Source organism: Asparagus officinalis, chromosome 4 (genome assembly GCF_001876935.1).
Source record: "Asparagus officinalis chromosome 4, Aspof.V1, whole genome shotgun sequence".
NCBI lineage: Eukaryota > Viridiplantae > Streptophyta > Magnoliopsida > Asparagales > Asparagaceae > Asparagus > Asparagus officinalis.
This window is the reverse complement of record NC_033797.1, coordinates 11,991,356-12,009,972: the sequence shown is the minus strand read 5'-3', so window position 1 is coordinate 12,009,972 and position 18,617 is coordinate 11,991,356. Positions and strand designations below refer to the sequence as shown.

The 18,617-nt window shown below is 36.4% G+C and overlaps 3 protein-coding genes across 9 annotated transcripts in view; 1 reads left to right on the top strand and 2 right to left on the bottom strand.

Annotated features, from left to right (window-relative positions):
• LOC109836626 lies at window positions 1,319–11,936 on the top strand. 4 transcript variants are annotated; one of them, XM_020404595.1, is made up of 8 exons: window positions 1,319–1,506; window positions 1,604–1,703; window positions 4,221–4,286; window positions 4,547–4,664; window positions 7,588–7,676; window positions 8,632–8,693; window positions 8,809–8,905; window positions 10,938–11,936. In XM_020404595.1, exons 1-8 carry the CDS (start codon window positions 1,379–1,381, stop codon window positions 10,989–10,991), a joined length of 714 nt encoding a protein of 237 aa, XP_020260184.1. In that variant the 5' UTR covers window positions 1,319–1,378; the 3' UTR covers window positions 10,992–11,936. The 4 variants fall into 4 exon arrangements, with proteins under 4 accessions (XP_020260184.1, XP_020260183.1, XP_020260186.1 ...); XM_020404594.1 differs by having other exon boundaries at window positions 4,218–4,286; XM_020404597.1 differs by having other exon boundaries at window positions 1,377–1,510.
• Window positions 12,713–15,117, bottom strand: LOC109839736 (photosynthetic NDH subunit of lumenal location 3, chloroplastic-like). 4 transcript variants are annotated; one of them, XM_020408243.1, is made up of 3 exons: window positions 14,983–15,117; window positions 13,441–13,706; window positions 12,713–12,982 (listed from the first exon to the last, which is right to left on the bottom strand). In XM_020408243.1, the coding sequence occupies exons 2-3, from the start codon at window positions 13,684–13,686 to the stop codon at window positions 12,869–12,871; spliced, it is 360 nt and encodes a 119-aa protein (XP_020263832.1). In that variant the 5' UTR covers window positions 13,687–13,706; window positions 14,983–15,117; the 3' UTR covers window positions 12,713–12,868. The 4 variants fall into 4 exon arrangements, with proteins under 4 accessions (XP_020263832.1, XP_020263833.1, XP_020263834.1 ...); XM_020408244.1 differs by lacking the exon at window positions 14,983–15,117 and adding an exon at window positions 14,837–14,906; XM_020408245.1 differs by lacking the exon at window positions 14,983–15,117 and adding an exon at window positions 13,845–13,896.
• LOC109838189 (uncharacterized protein At2g24330-like) overlaps window positions 17,876–18,617 on the bottom strand; it is a 9,421-nt gene continuing 8,679 nt past the window's right edge. The window contains exon 6 of the mRNA XM_020406651.1: window positions 17,876–18,522. Coding sequence (XP_020262240.1) covers window positions 18,275–18,522 — 248 coding nt within the window. The 3' untranslated portion in view covers window positions 17,876–18,274. The remainder of the gene's footprint in view (window positions 18,523–18,617) is intronic.

The window sequence follows — 18,617 nt, the reverse complement described above, 5'->3', positions numbered from 1 at the left end:
GATTACTGGATTACGACGGGGAGCAAGGAGAGCTCGAGGTCGAAGACTGGGCGGTGATTGTAAAAAGACGCGAGATTCTCCCGCTTGGGGGCGTTTTCGCGATGGAAATTAGGTTCTGTTGTGAGAGAGATTCTTCCACTTGGGAACGAAAGTGAGCTTCTTTTATTAAAGATTCTTCAGATGTACGTAATGCCACTATCCTTGAGTGGGACGGCAATTACAAATTTGTTTCTAAATTTTTTTTATATAAGAAGGGTGTGTGTATTGTTTGTATTTATATATTTCCGTACACTTTATACCTACTTTCATGGGTTTTTTTCTGATTACATGTGATGTATATACTGATTCATATTTTGTGTTAAGTAACATGTATCACTTTGTTCCAACTCCAAATATACATTTAGAAAAAAATATGGATTTTATATACTTTTCAGTACCAAAATTGCAGAGTACCTACCGAATTCATGCAAACAAACAACTCCCCAATCGGTGGGCTGGACAAAAAGCAGACGATGCAGCCAAAGCTGTAACGAATCATTCACCCCAACATTCAAGGGGGCCCCACGTGTCAACAGAAAAATAAACCTCTCCCCTCCCGTCTCTGTGGGTATTTTTTTCCCTTCAGAATATTTAACCTCAAAATGCCATTTTTCGTAATTGCCCTAATTCTCGTCTCTCTCTCTCTCTCTCCTGAGAAAAGCATCGAGTCGTAGGTAATGGGCGCTCGCTCCCCTGCCAGTTGCAGGGAAAAAGAAAAGGGAGGTTAAAGAAAAAAAAAAAAAAAGAGGGGGGAAAGCACAAGGACCCAAACCAAAACAAAAAACGAAAAAGAAAACAAAACCCAAAAACTCCTCCAAAATAAAGCCAAAAAATCGAAAATCAAAATATTTGGGAAGGGGCTCCGCAATAATTGGCATCGGCTCAAGTGCTCCAAGCATCACCTCGAGTCCCGTACAGTTCCCCAAAATTCCAAGAGATCTGATTCATTCATCGCCAATTGTTTTTAATTCAAACAGTGAAACCCTCAAAAAGCGGTGGCCTGCAATTGGAGCAGACAAAGAATCAGAACAAAGCCCTCCCCTTCAAACATATCAAACCCTGAAAAGCAGAATCTTTATTTAGCTAGGGTTTCCAAAACCCTCTCTCAATGAGAAAGGAGTAATTTTTATGATGATGGCGGCGGATTCCAACATGAATTTCTTCTACCACGGCGGCGCCGGCGGCGGCGTTTTCCCGCCCTTTTCTTTTCTACGACAGCACGTGGTTTTTTCTCCGTTCCAGTTCGGGGGCGGCGAATGGGAATTTGAATGGGGGAGGGCTGATTTTGGGGGGAGGTGGGGGCAATTTTGGTAATAATAGTGCAAGTACTTCGTCGGCGATGATTTCGGGGTTGGGGAATTATGGGAATCTTTTAGTGGAGCCGTTGCCGGGGTTGAAGCACGATACGGGGTTGGCTGTTGATTGGTCTTTCAATGAGCAGGCGATTCTGAATGATGGTCTCATCAAGTAGGTAGTTCTCGGGGTGGTGATGATGATTCTGGGGTTTTCGTAACTTTTGAGTTTGGTTTTATGAAATTGAGCTAATCTTTTTTTGATGATTTAGGTTTGCTGATGAGCAGGGTATGATGAAGTATGTTAAAATTGCTGCGTCTTTGCCGGAGAAGACAGTAAGGGACGTTGCATTGAGGTGTAGGTGGATGGCTGTGAGTTCTTGTTCTTTTTTAGCAATTTAAACATTTGGGTTTTGTTCAATTAATGTAGTTCATGCCTTCATGGTCATTATGTTTATTTCCCGAGGAAATTATGTCGTTATCTTTCACTATGAGACATAAACTTAGTGATCTAGAGTGAATGATCATGGATGTTGGATTCATGGAGGATGTCTTAGTGTATCTTTGTATAATATATAATAAGTCTTGTCTAATGTTGGAAAATTGAGAATCCATTTTTGGCAATTTTCTTTCTGCAGTAAGTGCTTTTATAGTGAGTTCATGTCCTGAGCCCAGTTGCTGTTTTTCATTGTCAAATCTATGGAAATACTAGTCTAAGAGAAGTGACTAAGTTTTAAAGAAATCAATGCAGATTTGAGTGCATAGACTGTGTATTCCACTGATGTTCTCAATCCAGCGAGCTGTTTGTCACCATGATCATTTCAAAGCACAAATAACTATATTTCCATCATTTTATTTGCATTCTTGTCTTCTAGCCGGGCTCAGAGTTAGACTTGTTGAAATGCCTGTCTTCAAGCTCGTGAGAGCCTGAAGACGCTCTATTTGGCAAAAAAAGGTTTTCAGACAGATGCACAACCATTAACTAGCACATTGGTCACTGATGCTAAGATTTTGATTGAACTGGGTTATCAAAACTGAGAGCCTTCTCAAATGAATTGTTGGAATTGCGAGAGAGTCAGTACATAGGCATGGACAGTACATTCGGGAATAACGTGTGTGCCTTGTCCCTCATGATAGTCTTTTATTTGAAGAGTTCTCTGTGCTTTCTGACACCGTTTTTGTCGTCTGGAATGTATTTCCTCAGATGTGGTTCCTCTTGCACATTTATTACTCACCCAGCCAAAGTAGGAGCTTGTCATGAGGCTAATTGGTGGAGCTGGTCCCAGGAAAAGAGTAGTTTTACTTTTTTTTTGGATGCTACAAAATTCCATGGTACCTATTTCAGGATAGTTAGTAACATAGAATGAAGTTTAGTGGAGTGGGAGATGGGCTTGGTGCTGTAGCAAATATACTTGAAGATCATATGGCAAATGGAAAGGTCCTTGTACTTGTTGTATAGGTGAAGTTTTGTGTTCCTATCAACTTGTTATTTTGGTCTAGTCTTGGTTTTTCTTTACTTAATGAGGACATATAGAACGGTAAATAAATATCAGTCATGTTTAGCATATATAAGATGTCAATCATCATTATCTAACCCTTTTTCCATCAAAATGTGGTTGCGCTGTGGAGCATGGCTCGTCTTGGAACCAACAAAAGAGTTGACCAAGTTTTACAATTGATATCAATCTGACTGACTAACTCCAAGAACTCAAAATTCTAAGGCTTAAAGAAAGAAATGGCCATGTATAGGAAAGAAAGAAAGGACCATGTATAGGATTCTTATGGCAGTTTTCAGTGGGTAATACCTACTTCTTTTCTGGCTCATGCAGTTAAGGATCATGTCTTTTAATTTCCCCGGGTTCATGTAATAGTGTAGATAAAGAATAGATGATGTGGTTTGCTATAGTGAAGCATACTAATCTCAGAGGCATCAAATGACCCAAAGAGGCAAATGTTATTTCATTCCCAAGTCTTGCGGGATGTCTTAACTTGAAATCGTTCTCTTACTCTTGGTTGTCAATTCGTTATTTTTAAGTTAATTTGGGATAATTATGTTTTGTCGTATTATTTGGATGCGTAGTATTTGTTGCATTATAATCTTATGATGATGGATGGTTGATTGATTTCAACAAGTTTCTGGCTTGTCTTTTTTTGTGCTGTCGAAATTTGTTCTGAATAAGCCAGCCTCCACTGCTTTTAATTACTCCTTTTCCTGCATTTACTTCAGATTGAAGCCAAAATACTTGGACCTCAATAAAGGATACATTTTGTCACAGAAAGGGTATTTTGTTGTAAAGATTGTGCCGTTTGCAGCTGTGGCACCGGATACAGGAATAATATAGCTTGGACCTGGATGGGACACATTTGTGTTTTATTCCTTTACAAGCTGGCGTTTTTGGTTTGCTGTTCCATAAATTTTAGTTGCCATCCCGAATGGAGAATGAATTCATCACTCATAAGCTCCCGATAAACTGCTGGAACTAATATTCTTAGGATCCTTGTTTAGCATGATTCATCTTTATTAAATCTGTACATGCATTATTTGCTTCTGCATTGCTCATATGGATTAATCTTGTGCGCGTCAGTAATACTCTTAGTATCTGTATAGGAGAATCTTGTTGGTGGCAAGAGTACCTTATTTGCTGCACCAGGAAATGCCGTATTAACTATTTTTCTGGAAATTGGTCCTTCATTGGCCAATACATGGATTTATCAAATGCGTGAACTGTATTTTAGTTCCACGAGCAGCGTTATAATCTGATATGGTTTCCTATTATTCTTCTCGTGTACATATGTACATCTAACCCTTTTTGTCACACTGAAATGCTTCTTACTTTATCCAAATGAGTTATGCATATGTTTGTGACACTTTCTCATTTGTGATAGAAGAAGGAAAATGTGAAACGGCGGAAGATGGAAGAAACTTATGCAGCAAAGAAGATCCAAAACAGAAAGGTGAATTTTTTATCCTCTTCATGGGTTTGATCTTTTGACTATAAATGTCTGAATTACACATATTTCCAAAGAAGTTTAGGCTGCAAGTGGTTGTTTTTTAATGCGTTCTGTTGCTCAATAATTTCGTGATATGGTACAACAATGAACTTCGTGGCATACATGGTGTTTTGTTTATAACAGACAGCAGAACATGGGACATCTAATATTTGTTGTACTTATCTTTAATGTCTGAACCTAAAGAAAGATGTGTATTTCTTCAGGAAAAGATGACGGATTCTTCTACAAAAGCAAATATGCGTTTTGTTCCGCCGGACAATATGGCTGCATATTCCTTCATGTTGCAAAATTCAAATTACAACAACCGATTTTCTTATGAAGGTTGGTAGCTTCCATGCTATAATTGTTTCATCTGAATTAGCCTACTCATCAAGCAAGATCTGCATCTCGAATTTGATAAATAAAGCTGCATCTTTAATTTGACATTCAGTTTATAACCAACTGTATTCTATTTACTTTTATTGACATTTAGCCTCTTATCTTACTCTGATACAGCTCATTTTGTTTGTGTTAACTATTTGGTTAGCCACCTTATGCATGTGTGTAAGTGCATGTGTGTCTGCTGGGTTGTATGTTCACATATACCTATGTTGCCCAGGTATGGGTATAGGTACGGGTACGGGACACGACAAATTTGCAAAAATGTAGGGTACAGGGTCACGTCTATATAAATGTTTATACACATATTATATAGTAAAATTAATAGTTTGTATGAGATCAGTAATTGGCCCATAACATTTATATGTTCCTTTTATTATGTGGATTATAAATTGTCAAAACACTCGTTTTTTGAACTAGACACTCAAGCAACCATTAAAATAATAATTTGGAACCCAACGAGTTTTGTGATGTGTAGGATTTATGTCCATGAAATGTTTGACAAGTGTTCTAAATTAAAGTGGGTACGGCTTCAAGATGGACGTACCCAAGTAACATAGACATACATATGTATATTTGTATATTCTTACTCATAATTGATGAGTAAGAACACTGCATTTTTCTTATTTGTGTGTTCTTATTTGTGTCAACACAGAAGTGACAGTTTTTTACATAGCTAAGCTACACTGCAAATATCAATGCTGTATAAAGCGGGAGTAAGCGCTAAAAAAAAAGCAGAAGTAGCACCTTGCCCCTCCAATAAGGCCGAAAAGCGGCCGAAAAGCGCTTTTGAGATCGAAGTGGTAAAAAAGCAGCCACAAGCGGCTTAGAAGTGGTTTAAAGCGGTCGAAAAGCGGCCCAAGCACTATTGTTAAGATGTTGAACAACTTTACATGACTTTTTTCCGATTTTTACATGGTTTTTTTCCTCTGTTTTGTCTAAAAGGATTCTAACTTGAAGTTCGGAGTTCAGAAGAAACTTGGAGCAATATAATGATGATTGTAGTTAATGGGTATGTATTTAATATTAATTATATTTAATAGCTATGTATTTAATATCATCAAATATGGATTCTAGAAAGAAAAAAAATTCTATCATTTTTGGCTTGTTTTATAATTTTTAGATTTTTCTTTAATTTTTCTTGTTTTTGTTGAATTTTTATCTGTTGAATTTTTATCTATATTTAAAATTTTAATAGGATTATAGGATTTGGACCATTTTTTCCTTCATGCTTTCCCCCCTTTGAACCACTTAAGCCCTAAAAAGCACGAGTGGCACCTCACCGCTTCGCTTTTCGCTTTCCACAACCTTGGCAAATTTACTCACTGAGAAATTTACATTTGAAACTTTCCATATTACACACAATGTATATGTGTGTATATCTGGGGTTGCTAGATGTGAGATGCCACCTCATTCAGCAACATGAGCTACCAATAGAGAAAGTTGGTGAGGTCCAATACTCCATTTTGACTAGCAAGGTAGGCCTCATCACTAGCCTATTCCTAGTTGCTCATTTAATAAAATAAGTTGTCACCCCCTATCCATTTTTTCGATGTCCGTATGTATGTTTATGTGTGGGCGTGTGGGCACATGTGCGTATAATGCAAATAACCATCTAGATATTAGAAGAATCATCCAAATCATCAAAGTTATTTCAGAAACAAATTGTTTTCTCATTTAGGGTCCACTACAGTCTGAAACTGTTATTTTCTCAGGTTTATGATCCACCAAAGTCAGATGGCAAGATTCATACTTTTGTTAATTTGGCACACTTCCAAATTCTCTTCTACTTCATTATCAATATGACAAATGTTTATTTCCTTTAATATGATCAGGTTATAAGCACCTGTTTTTAATAGTTTAGTCATGCTATTGTGTTGCCTTAAGACATGAGTCACACATACCTTCTGCATCCAGAAGAAGGAAGGGCCACTGGCACCTATCAATAACTGTCCCACTTTGTATACCTAGTCCCTTGAGAAAGAACCTTCAAAGAGAGATTGAAATACTCCACAAAGAGGTATAAATTGAAATGTAAGGCATGACTTGGTGTGACAAAGAATTAACTGGGTATTAATGAGCCAGGGCAGAGTTCGGTGGAAAATGTCTTATATCTAGTTGGCTTAATGTGGAAAAAAGCCTGGTTCAGGTGGTTGATGGATTCAGTAAAAAGGGATTCGGGCATTGGATCAATCCAATATTTGGGAGATAAACCAGGACCCAGTTAGGCGTTTTCGGTCAAATGTATTTCAAGCATAGTAGCTAATCGATCACATTTAAATCTCGCGAGGTGGGCCGTAACCAGGTTTTGAACACCACGGACCACGCCTTGCTAAACTTTCTTACTATGCATATCCATTAGTCTGCTCAATACAGTACATCTGATTGTTTTGGTCTTTTCACTGACCACCCTTCCATATTCATCCAACATATTATATTCCCAGAGAATGCCATTTACTCAAAACATAATTCTCCCTTTGCTTTTTTTGATGCACGGAGGCACAACTTACTTATGCTACACCTAGGACACCATCAATTTCGATGCTGATCCTTCGCTTCAATTTCTTTTCCTTTTCCCCTGCTTTTTAACATTTTTTTTCTGATCGACCTGTTTGCGTATTGAAGTATATTGGTAGTTTTAGGCAATGATGGGGGGGGGGGGGGGAAGGCATATTGTAAGTTCCTGCTTCTGATCTCTTCTTCTTATGCAGCGTGTCAACTCAGCGTCTCATTATAGCTTTATTACTCATTTAGAGCATGTTGACTATGTATACATAGGACAATCTGCTTAATTGATGTCATATGTATTTATTGTTTTCCTGTACTATCTGTTGCAATATAAATTTGTATTTATTTGTATAAATAGTGCCTGTCATTGACGGTGTGACGCAGCGGCTACTGGACGAAAATATTCAAGTTCTTAACCAGATTTCAACTAATCTCTCGACATATAAGGTAATGCTTTTTTACTCATACTTTGAGAAAAAATTGTGTTTCATCCCCTCTGGTTATCCAGAAGTTACCCCAAACTCTTCTCTCCTCTCTTCATACAAACAATTTGTCTGTTTTTATCCCCTGAATGATTAACCTCTTTAAGCCCGTTATAGAATCTTGAAGACTTAAACGTTTAATATTAAGTCAAAAATTTTCTAATACGAAAGTAAGTAGACTGATGAAAAATTCTATATATATTTGACTATTCTGTGTTGTGTGTCAGTGTGTGTGCACATGCGCACACATGTGTGGTTAGGGCTGATCCATTGAATTCAGAGCCTCAAAAAAGTAGAGGAAAGTTGAGTGGGGAAGATTTTTTAGAAAATCTCAACTGCCTCAACATAGTGTTCCCAATTTGTTATTGGCAGTTTAATACAGCTTAAACAGTAACCAGTGTCAAAGAAACAATTGCTATTCACTGTCTTTTCTACCATCTTTGTGTGTATGTATGTTCTAGTAAGAGCTTATGCTTGAATCTGTCATTTGGTGAAAACTGATAATGTAGTCTATCCCTCCCTCCCTCTTCCTCATTGGCTGCTGGGATTCTATGCTCTACCCTCATAGAAAATTAGAATCGAGAGGATCTGGTATGTCACAAAAAAGCCCCTATATGTTCAAAACTTCAAATATTCACATCATCAGTGTCATCTCTTCTTCTTCTTCTTCTTATTCAATTTGCTTAATAATTAAGTTAGGTTAGGCTTGATCTGTAACTAATCTTGCTCCTCCCTGGCTTGTAATCCATGGGTAACCTGAATTTCGTCAAATTATTCTATAGTAAACAGAGTAATCAGGTCCTAGTATTAAGGAAACAATCTCAGTTTAGTTTTCCTTGTGTATTATTTATTCATCTTTCAAAGATTGAACTGTAACTGCCTTATCCCTTTTTTTGCTTTGTTGTTTCATCTATTTGCAGCTGCATGATAACATTGAACTCTTTTCAAGGACAAGCAATAACATCACAGCCATTCTCAGCAGGTGTAGTATTATCTTTGAAATTAGATAGTTGAGTCTGACCTATTGTTAGTTGAAATATGCAATTGCGGGCGTTTATTGTGGTTTGTGAAGGAGATTTCTTTCTTTCTTTTAACAGCATGTGTCAAGCACCTGGAATAATGAGTCAAATGCCTCCGTTGCCGGTTTCAGTAAATGAGGATCTTGCAAGTTCCATTCTACCGGGTACAAGTCAGGTGAGGCTTAACTTGTATGTTTTTTTATTTGCAAGGTTGCCAGAAATCTCGTGATGTGATATGGATGGTTGTTTATTTTTAACTGAATTCTTGTCTTAATAAACATAAACAGTTGCATATATGTCCATTTTGTTTGATTAATTATTTAATGTGGTAAGATTTTCTCTTATTTTTGGGGGAAAAATTACTGAGTTGTTTCCGCTGGAAGTTGTTCAGATATTTGAATTCTTGTTACTTGTTAGACTAACATGTAACATGTAATACAAGAAAAGAAAAGCAGAAATATAACTTAAAAACCTAAATGGAGGAAAAGGGTTCATCCAGGCATTGCAAAAGAATAGGTCAAGATGGCTCCATTTTCTTGTCGATGAATAGGACAAAGATGATAATTATATTCAAAATTCCAGCAGCATCTAGGAAATAAGTTTGCTCTCCATGTTTCTTGTCCTTCAATCTATAGACATCTTCAAATAATTTTATTTATTACTCACTGTGTTGTTCAAAAAAGAGACTGCCTGAAGAATGTAGGAGAATTCATCTACAATTTTGAAGTTCATTATACGTAAGAGGTGAATTATCTTTATGTGGATCAATTTGCAATGAAGCTGTTTAACATCAAGTTTTCTACTGTTAGAATTATTTTAGCTAGTAGGTCATACTTAGAGTCAGCAGTTAACTTCCAGCTTCATATATGATGTTACTTCCTGACGTTTTATAGAACTTATCTTAGGACTGATATCTGGCTCAACGTATCAGCTATTTTTTATAAGTTGCATCACATTAGAATCTCGTGTATGGAACTCTTAGTTGGTGAGATACAATGAAGTGTTGTATAGGGCCAAACTTTAGCAGATGAAAATCACCAAGTTTGGAAATCATTTTCAGACAATGGTCATCAACAGTAGGGTATGTCTTTCCACCACAACGTAAAACTGGAAGCTGTAGTCCAGTTGTCTGATATCAGAACTTTGTTAGCAGATAAGGAAGTCTAGATGTCAATTTCATAATAGTTCCATAAATTAAGGGAATACCAATTTTCTCAAAAAGTTAGCAAAGTAAATAAGGATTTCTGTTTATAAGGCAATTAACCTTATGGCGGTTTTTTCCAGCCTAATGAATCAGGTGTGAATTATGAGCTCCAATTTAGTGACAAGGATGTGATGCGGTGATCATTCAACTAGCACTCTAGCTAGCATTCATAATTCAACAATGCTGGAATTGTTAGATCATCTTTATCTTTTTATAGCACGTATGGTGGCAAGATTTTTAAGGTTTTATCATTCAGTTAGAAGCTAGTACTGTGTATCACAATCTTTTAGCCCTTGTCTTAAAATGTTCCATCAAATTCTTATTAGTGAAACATCGTGGTGGGAAGTTTGACCCAATTGAAGATTATGCAAAAACAGTGTAACCAGTAATGCTGAAGAGATTAAACCTTCAAATCAAGCGCCTTGGATTTCTCATGTGCTCGTATGTAACATGCAAACTGAATTTTTGGCATAAGGCTAAGATTACAGCAAGGACAAAACCTTAGCAATAGGTCACTGCATTGTGGGATAGATTTCAATTGGCAATGACCGTAGATATTTCTGGGACTGTACTTAAGGTCATTGTGCAGCAACCATCTTTGCAGAGATCTAGCAGGTAGATGTCTTCTGGAGGCAGTCTGATCAAATATTGCAATTCTGCTGTCTATGCTTCATTTCTTTTCCTCTCCTTCAACTTTCCTTAATGCTGTTAAACATCAAATCTTAACTATTGATTTTAAAATAAGAAGCTAGTGTTTAAAATAAATCAGAAGCAAAAGCCTTGAAAGAACCATTATGAGGGCAGTTGGATAAATTATATCTATTATTAAGGTAACAACACAAGCAAGCAAATTGCGTACAGCTTCTGAATTGTTTTTACATGTTTTAGATATGCTCATAAACCTCGTTAGGAGAATGATTAGTCAAAATCTTTATAACATAATAATATTCTTGATCCTAACAATAATTATTTTTATCATTGATTTTGTTCTTTTGTTTTGAAGGCACCAATATACGGGGCACCCAGTGGTATCGGTCTTAAACAAGAACCAACATGATGACATCGTGCTCTTAGTCCTGGGGTTCATCAGGTCTGTGTAATTACACTGCTTTCTTCTGTAAATGTACGAAGTCGTGGGAGTTGTCTCTCTTTTGTGTATCCTAGTTTGCAAGCTGAGGAATTTATAAAGTTCCCATTTCGGAATCAGAAGGAACACCAAACCTTAGGTAATAAAGCCTCCTCATGATCCCTAGGCTTTGAGCACAGCCTCTGAGATTTATATCTCTGGCTTCCATGTGTAAAGAAAGCCCCTCTATGCTCCACAAGGGAATGAAACTGTTTTTTCTGGACTTTTACTGTATCATCTTTTCCTCATTGATAGTTTACGAAATTTAAACTAGGTATAGCCATCAGTTTGTAGCACCCAGCAATGTACAACAAGGGCAACAATTTTATTTTATTTTACTTTATTTTTCTGATCTCACTTTTTCTCTACATTTTGGCCTAGAGGTATCTTCCTCTTTCTCCCCTTGGAGCCGGCTTGCAGTTTGAATGAATTGAATGTGATTTCGTTATGAAACAACTTGTGCTTACAGTTGTCTTCTTGATATGCTGACTTTGTTATCTTTGCCGAAATCACGCCAAGAGTTCCTAAACTCTACTGTCAAAAGTTGCAGTATTTTGATTCATAAAGGCATTCCCTTCTTTGAATGTGGATTGAGCGTCTATTGTTGTTGCTGTTTTGTTGATGAAAATGGAGATTGTTATGGAAATTGTTGGTTGAGTTTCTAGAGGATGAGCTTTGCTGAAGGCTGAGTCAGAGCTTTATTGCTGAAATTGATGTTCCATATGTTTTCTTGAAATTTTGAGTGGTTACGAATGCATGCAGAGGATTGGATAAGGCATTTCTTTTTTCCTTTTTCTTTTCACTTGTATCACAACTTGTCTCCAGAGGTGAAAATAACTTTGATTTATGTATGGTATTTGGAAAAGTTAGGTGTTAGTAGACTCCATTAATTAATAGTATTTGCCTTTTTTTTTCAAGGTGAGGATGGCAATGAGCCTTGAATTTGTTTCCTTCGGTAAGAAAAATCCTTAAAGTGTGTGGGACATTTTACTCTGGACTACATGTTTCCAAGAGAACAGCAAGGAGTATGTTACTTCTTTGAAAACGTTTAGAAGCAAATACTAGGATTTCAAAGAAAAGAAAGGCAAAAGAAATTTCTCTAACCTGATTTTAGCAGAATAATTCACGACATATATTAAGTTACTCATGAAAATTCATATTTATTATAAAAAGAATAGATAACATATTTATGGAGTTACCTAATGCTTCAATGACAGTTCATATATTATTAGATGCATGTTACTTTCTTAGTTCAATAACTTGTTATGATTGTAATCCATATAACAAAACCTGTATTTGATGCACACCAGCTGGAGAAATAGAATTTCAAACATACACATATTAATTCCTTAAAAGTCATTTTTTTTCCCGTTGGATTATCGGATTGTTTTGAACTTCAATTCATCTATAAAAGTCCTCTCATTTCGTTTCCTTTTGAGGGCAAAACAGAGGCACTTTGAGGAGAATAGTAACTAACAAAACAACATGAAATGCATGTGACAGCCAAACTTCAATGCACTTTTTTTTTGTTCTTTCTAGCCTTTCTGGTCTTCTCTTTGTCCGCTGTATAGAACTATTCTGAACTGGAGCAAACATCTGATACACCTATTCGTATCGAAAATGGATTTTGTGATGATCAAAAAATTTTGTAAGACATCAGCTGCTATTTACATGTGTAACATGCTAACTCCTAATTCACATGCAATTATATAGAAAAACAACTTCATCTTCTGTTTTTTAAGAAAAGGAGAAATATCTTCTTCATATCTTCTCCGTTTCCTCTTCTTCTCCCAAGATTGCTTCATTCTCTAGTCCAATGTAGGGTGAATCAAAGCAGTCATAACCTCTTGCAGCACAATTGCCGTGCCATTGTAATGCTCTTGAGTTAGTGAGATGCTCCTACTCTCCACAGCATGGCCTAGCTGCAAATTTCATGACAAATAACGACCAAAAACAATTCAAGATCGTGAGATATGACAACATTGTGCTATGAAGTTTCATGATGTAAGAATATATTCACCATATTTGACCACATACCAAATAGTGCTCTTTGGTTCCTTGTTCAATTTGATATTTGATTAAGATTTATTAAGAGAGAATGTAGGACCATATGCCCCCATTTTAGATCAGATGCTTTTGATCTAATTTATTGATAACATATTCCAACTACTTTTCAATGACTTGTATTCTATGCATACAGACTAGACCCCTAATATTTTAACTTTAGAATGATCAAACTATAAATCTTAACAAGTAATTAAACTAAAATTGACCCACATAATCAATTTAAGACATTCATGATCCAATCTCTTCAATCTTAAACACCTAAAATTATAAGATTACATAATATGTTCATTGGAATACAAACAAGGAAATTTACCTCTTCCATGCAGTAGAACAATTTGTTTGCAAGATCTGTAAGAGTCTTCTTTTGATATTCATCGCAAGAACTCGCTATGACCTGATTGAGATCACAAAACAAGAAGGTGGATTTCAATCTGAGATCTCTACCCATGAGCTCCCAAGAGTCATCATCATCATCAACAAGATCATCCTCCATCGAAAAAAAGTCGAACGCACACTTTTTGATTCGGTACACACTTCCTTTCCATTCAATCCCCTCCATTGTTGTTCCTGATTTTGTTTCTACAAACACAACAAGAATACTTTTTTCAAATTCTTAATCTCAAAATCTCTAACAACAAAAAATGAAGAGGGACAAAAAGGGTGGTGAGGATATAAAAAACTAGCTCTTGGGCTGTTTTAAAGGCAAGTGGGGTTCACCTACTAATTTTCTTGAATTGAAGCACGGAGGGCAAAATGGTCAATGCATAATGATACAAGTTTTGAAATAAATTTGGAAGGGAGATGGGTTGTACGTTGGACTCACAAGACCAGAAGCTTGGTAGAACGAATCAAAGGAAAAGCTACATTTGGGAATTGTCTTGTGCTTGGTAAAGAAGAAAGGTACACAAAATGGAAGGCTATGACGATAGGTAAATAATAAATGAACATGCAGCCACTTCACCCCTTTTTTTGTGTGTGTGTGTGTGTTTTTGCCATATAGAGGTTCTTTTTTTAATGGATTCATTCATCTATACAACAAATATCATCCATTTTAAAGATAACTATAGGCATACCTCTTGTTAATCATAATACAATCAAGATAAATTCATAACAATTTAATAATATAACAATTTAACAATACATTTGCTAAGAAATCGGTTGCCATTAAAATTTCAAAGGGTACTACGATACTTGGACGAGGAGGAAGGGATCAATTGTTCTCTTTCTATCAAATACGTAAGTATTACAAATCTACCCATGATTTGGGAGAAAACAAATAATTTATTGCAAAAAGAGCTAGCAACAAAGTGGACCATTATTGGACCTTTGTTTCATGTAAAGCCTCAAGAGATGAACAAAAAAGAACACATAAAGGAACCATTAAAGAAACTAAACATTGTAATCCAGATATCAACATCAAGCTGAATAGATTACTGAGAAACATAGGACACATAAAGATGTTTTAACTACTTAAATCGAGGGAAAAAAAAAGTTATCTTTTAAGAATAAAGACATCAATAATTAACAAATATGAGATCCATAATCTACATCTTTTCAGCTTTTTCTTTAACAACACCTACTAACCAAAAAAAAAACCCACCAAAAAAAAAGTACAGGTAATCAGAAAAACCCATCAAATTAAAGACGTTAACACTCAGTAATGATTTCCAAAAAGGGAAAAGAAATTGCAAAGAAGAGAAACACCGAACCTTGAAATTCTCAAAGGCCAACAAAACAGAGGAAGTTGGGTTAAGGCTTGTGTCAAGCTAACAATGGAGTATTCAACTAATTATTTGCTTGTTTGTTTATTATTTTTTTAAAGGTTAAAAAATAGGAGAAAAAGGACAGAGTGCACCTCAGAGGGGAAAGGTGTTCTGTAAAGGGCCTTTCTCGTACACTGCAGGTATATGAGTATAATACTTGCTTATATACACGGAGTCGACTCTTCTATATACGTAAAACATATGGAAGAATTCTTGAGAGAGATTATTATTATTTATATATTTTGTTTTGATTAATTTTTTAGGATGCTGAATGATTTTTTCGCCCCTTGAAAAAAGGAAGGCAAAGTGACTGGGACCGAGAGCCGCTCGTGTCCTCAAAGGGAGGCTGCGGCTCGGCGGTCAGATCGGAGGGCGACCGAGATAAGATCAGCTGTGGAGAATTGCTCAGGGTGGTTTTGTTGGTAAGCATGTGAGAGAGCGCCACGTCATTCTCGGATGGTGGGTCCCTTCGTGGTTTAAGATTACGGTCGAGAATCCCGGTTCTACTGGGATGCTATGTATTTGATAGGATGATCTTCTATTATTTAGGGGTTGTTTGGTTGGTTTAAAAAAAAGAAAATTTATTATGGAAACCTATTTACTATAATGTACTCATTTCTTCTGTTTGATTCACCTTCTAAAAGTTAGAAAAGAGATGAGATGAGATGAGTCGTCATCATCTAATTGGAGGATGTGACAAAATTTTAAGAAAACTCATTTCATGACTCTTTTTTGAAAAAAATGAATGGAAGACAAGATTTAGTGATATCATTATCCTCTGATTCTAGAAAATCAACCAAACAGCCGACACTTTTTGCCTTTTTAGCGGATGAGGACTCGCTCACTTGTTGCACTTAAGGATTTCTGATAAATTTTGATTTCGAGTATACAACAAAACCATTCAAATTTTGGTGTTTCGATTCCATCGGACTATATCTATACGGTTGGTTTAAACAGGAAAATCTTAATAAATTGTCGACGAAAGGAAGACCTAAGATTTTAGCGGCGAATTTGGCTGGAATTTAGTTGTATAATAATAACGATTTATCGGCGAATCAATGGTCTGATGGTAGGATTTGTTGTCATGTGACCCAGAAGTCGCGGGTTCGAAACATGAGAAAAACAGACTCTCGTAAAAAAGGCAAGATAAGACCTTATATAATATAATAGACTCGTAAAGTGTTTTGAATTAATCTTACTGCATGAGTTTAGCGCACCGTGACTGTTCTTAACTAATCTTTTAAGGGGGTGTTTGTTTCACCAAAAATTTTAGTATTTGGTATGGATTATAAGTTTTAGGATCAAAAAGTAAGTTTTTTTTTTTGTATTTTGGGATTCCATATATGATGTTTGTTTTAAGAAATTTTTTAGAATATTGAATGCAAAAAGTGCCCAATTTTTAGAATTTATCAAATTCTCTCAATTGGAGAGGATTTTGACAAATCCCATAAATGGTTGTGCTTACTTCTCAATTGGAGAGGATTTGATAAATCCCATTTTTGTTTTTTTGTGGGAGGTAACCTCACCAAGATAGCATATTCATCATATTATAAAATTTTGGCATTTGGTAATACTACAATTTGAGCTTGAAACAAACAAAATATTACAAATTGTAGTATTCCAAATCCCAAAATATTAATGAAACAAACGATATTTTGAAAATCTCAACCCATAACAAAACACCTATGGATTTCAAATCCCATAATAAAATCCATATTCTAAAATTATAGGATTTGAAACAAACACCCCCCCTAATAGAATCTGCCTCATAATCGATTTATTATTCTAGCTCCAAACTGCCTCTATTGCATCCAATAAAAACGATCAGAACTCGCTGGACCGACCGTTCACTCCGCTTCGAGCCGACGGCTCGCTCCGGTTTGATTATTTTGGCGACACCTGGAACCTCGGTGTGTTTGATAGAGGGGAAGGGGTCGGTCGCAACGTGGACGGATTGGGTCAGGGTATGTAGACTGATGGGTTGATGATAAAGGATGGTCACGTGATGCTAGAAAGAGCGAGAACCACACTCTTCGTGGACCCACTACGAGCACCCACCTTATGGTATACACACGTTTAGCTGGCATTTGGGACCCAACACCGTGAACCTCAGAAGTGGGTGGCTCGTACGTCCCGCATCATAGCACGCGAGAATTTTATTTATTTATTTATTTAAAGTTTGAACGAGGAACTTACTCACAAACAATATACACGGCAATTCTTGAAAATTAAATTCTTCTTAGGAGAGTCGAATCTAAGGCATTGGAATAAGAAAACTTGATTTATCTCACAATTGAAATTCAGAATTATAATCACTCATTTCTTTTTACTTCTGTTTATATTTTGATTTTGTTCTAATTACATTGATATAGGAAAAGTTGTCAAATTCTAGTTATGATAGAATTACCTTCTCTAATGGCACCAACTTTTACCGAAGCTGTTTTCAGGGTGGAAAAAAAAAGGAAAAAAAAAATCATAATCCGTTGCAACAAACATGCTTTTAATACATTTGGACCAGTAATTCTCATTCGAAGTACTTATCTTTGGTCAATGAAGCCTTGGCGTTTGCCACCCCAGCAACCTTGTTTCCATCTTAGGCGTGTCATAGAGTAAAGCAGATTGGAGGAGAAAATATACAGAGGGAAGTATCGCATTTCTATTTTTTTTGTAATTGAATGCTATCAAGAGCCCGAGTCCCCTTGAAAGCAAATATTACTCAAATCGGAAACATAGTAGTATCATAATGGAGAACAAAGAACCCTCTCAAATCCCGTTATGTCCATCCTTCTACTTTTCCCTTCTTCAAAGACTGCAATTATCTGCATGCTGGAGTCAAGAAAAAAAGCCCCTCAAGAACGAAATAAAATAAAACAGTACCTTCGCTTCATAAAGAAGTCTAATATAAAATGTGAATGGGTCTAATGCTCACGTAAGCAACAACTCTAAAATGAAGCAATGCTACATTGCAGAGGAAAATACAACACCTCCAGAAAGACACACATTCCAGAAAACTCTTTAAACATTAGTTAGCAACATGAATTTGCTAGTAAATACAACACCTCGGTTCATCAACTCAAAATCAAAGCTCAATTTACCCAGCTCTAACGATAGAAAAATATCAGCAAAGAATCAGTACCTTTTTCTCCACAGGTCTGAAACAATGATTAACCCGAGAAACTGTAATCTTAATGCCTTGGAGAGAACGAAAATTGATCAATTTACATCAACAAAATTCTCCAAGACCCACACGACTTCTCTCCACCCATTTAGTAATACGATGATTTGCTAATGACAAGAGTTCCTGTACAAAACAGACCACTGAATAAACAAATATAAAACAAATGAATAACCCCAAAACCACCATATTTCTATGACATCAAATCATCAGGCGGCTCCAGCAAATTGATCATGAACAGCTGTGGTTATCCGAGGCGAGGCTTCGCCCCCTGAGGTAGAACTTGCATGGCTTAAAGTACGAACAAGGCTACCATCAGCTAAAGCTGAAGGAGTTGACATCCCAGAGTGAGTACCAGATTCGAGCTCAACAGTTTGTTGTTGTTGAGATGAGTTTAACGCATGACAGTGAGGGCAGTAGTACATTATGTGAGGAAAATCTTCTTGCTTCGCCAGCCCTGAAAAGCATTTGATCATTATCCATTAAACTAGTTCTGATTACATTTTTTTGGGGCGTGGGGTGGGGTGGGGTGGGGTGGGTTGGGGGGGGGGG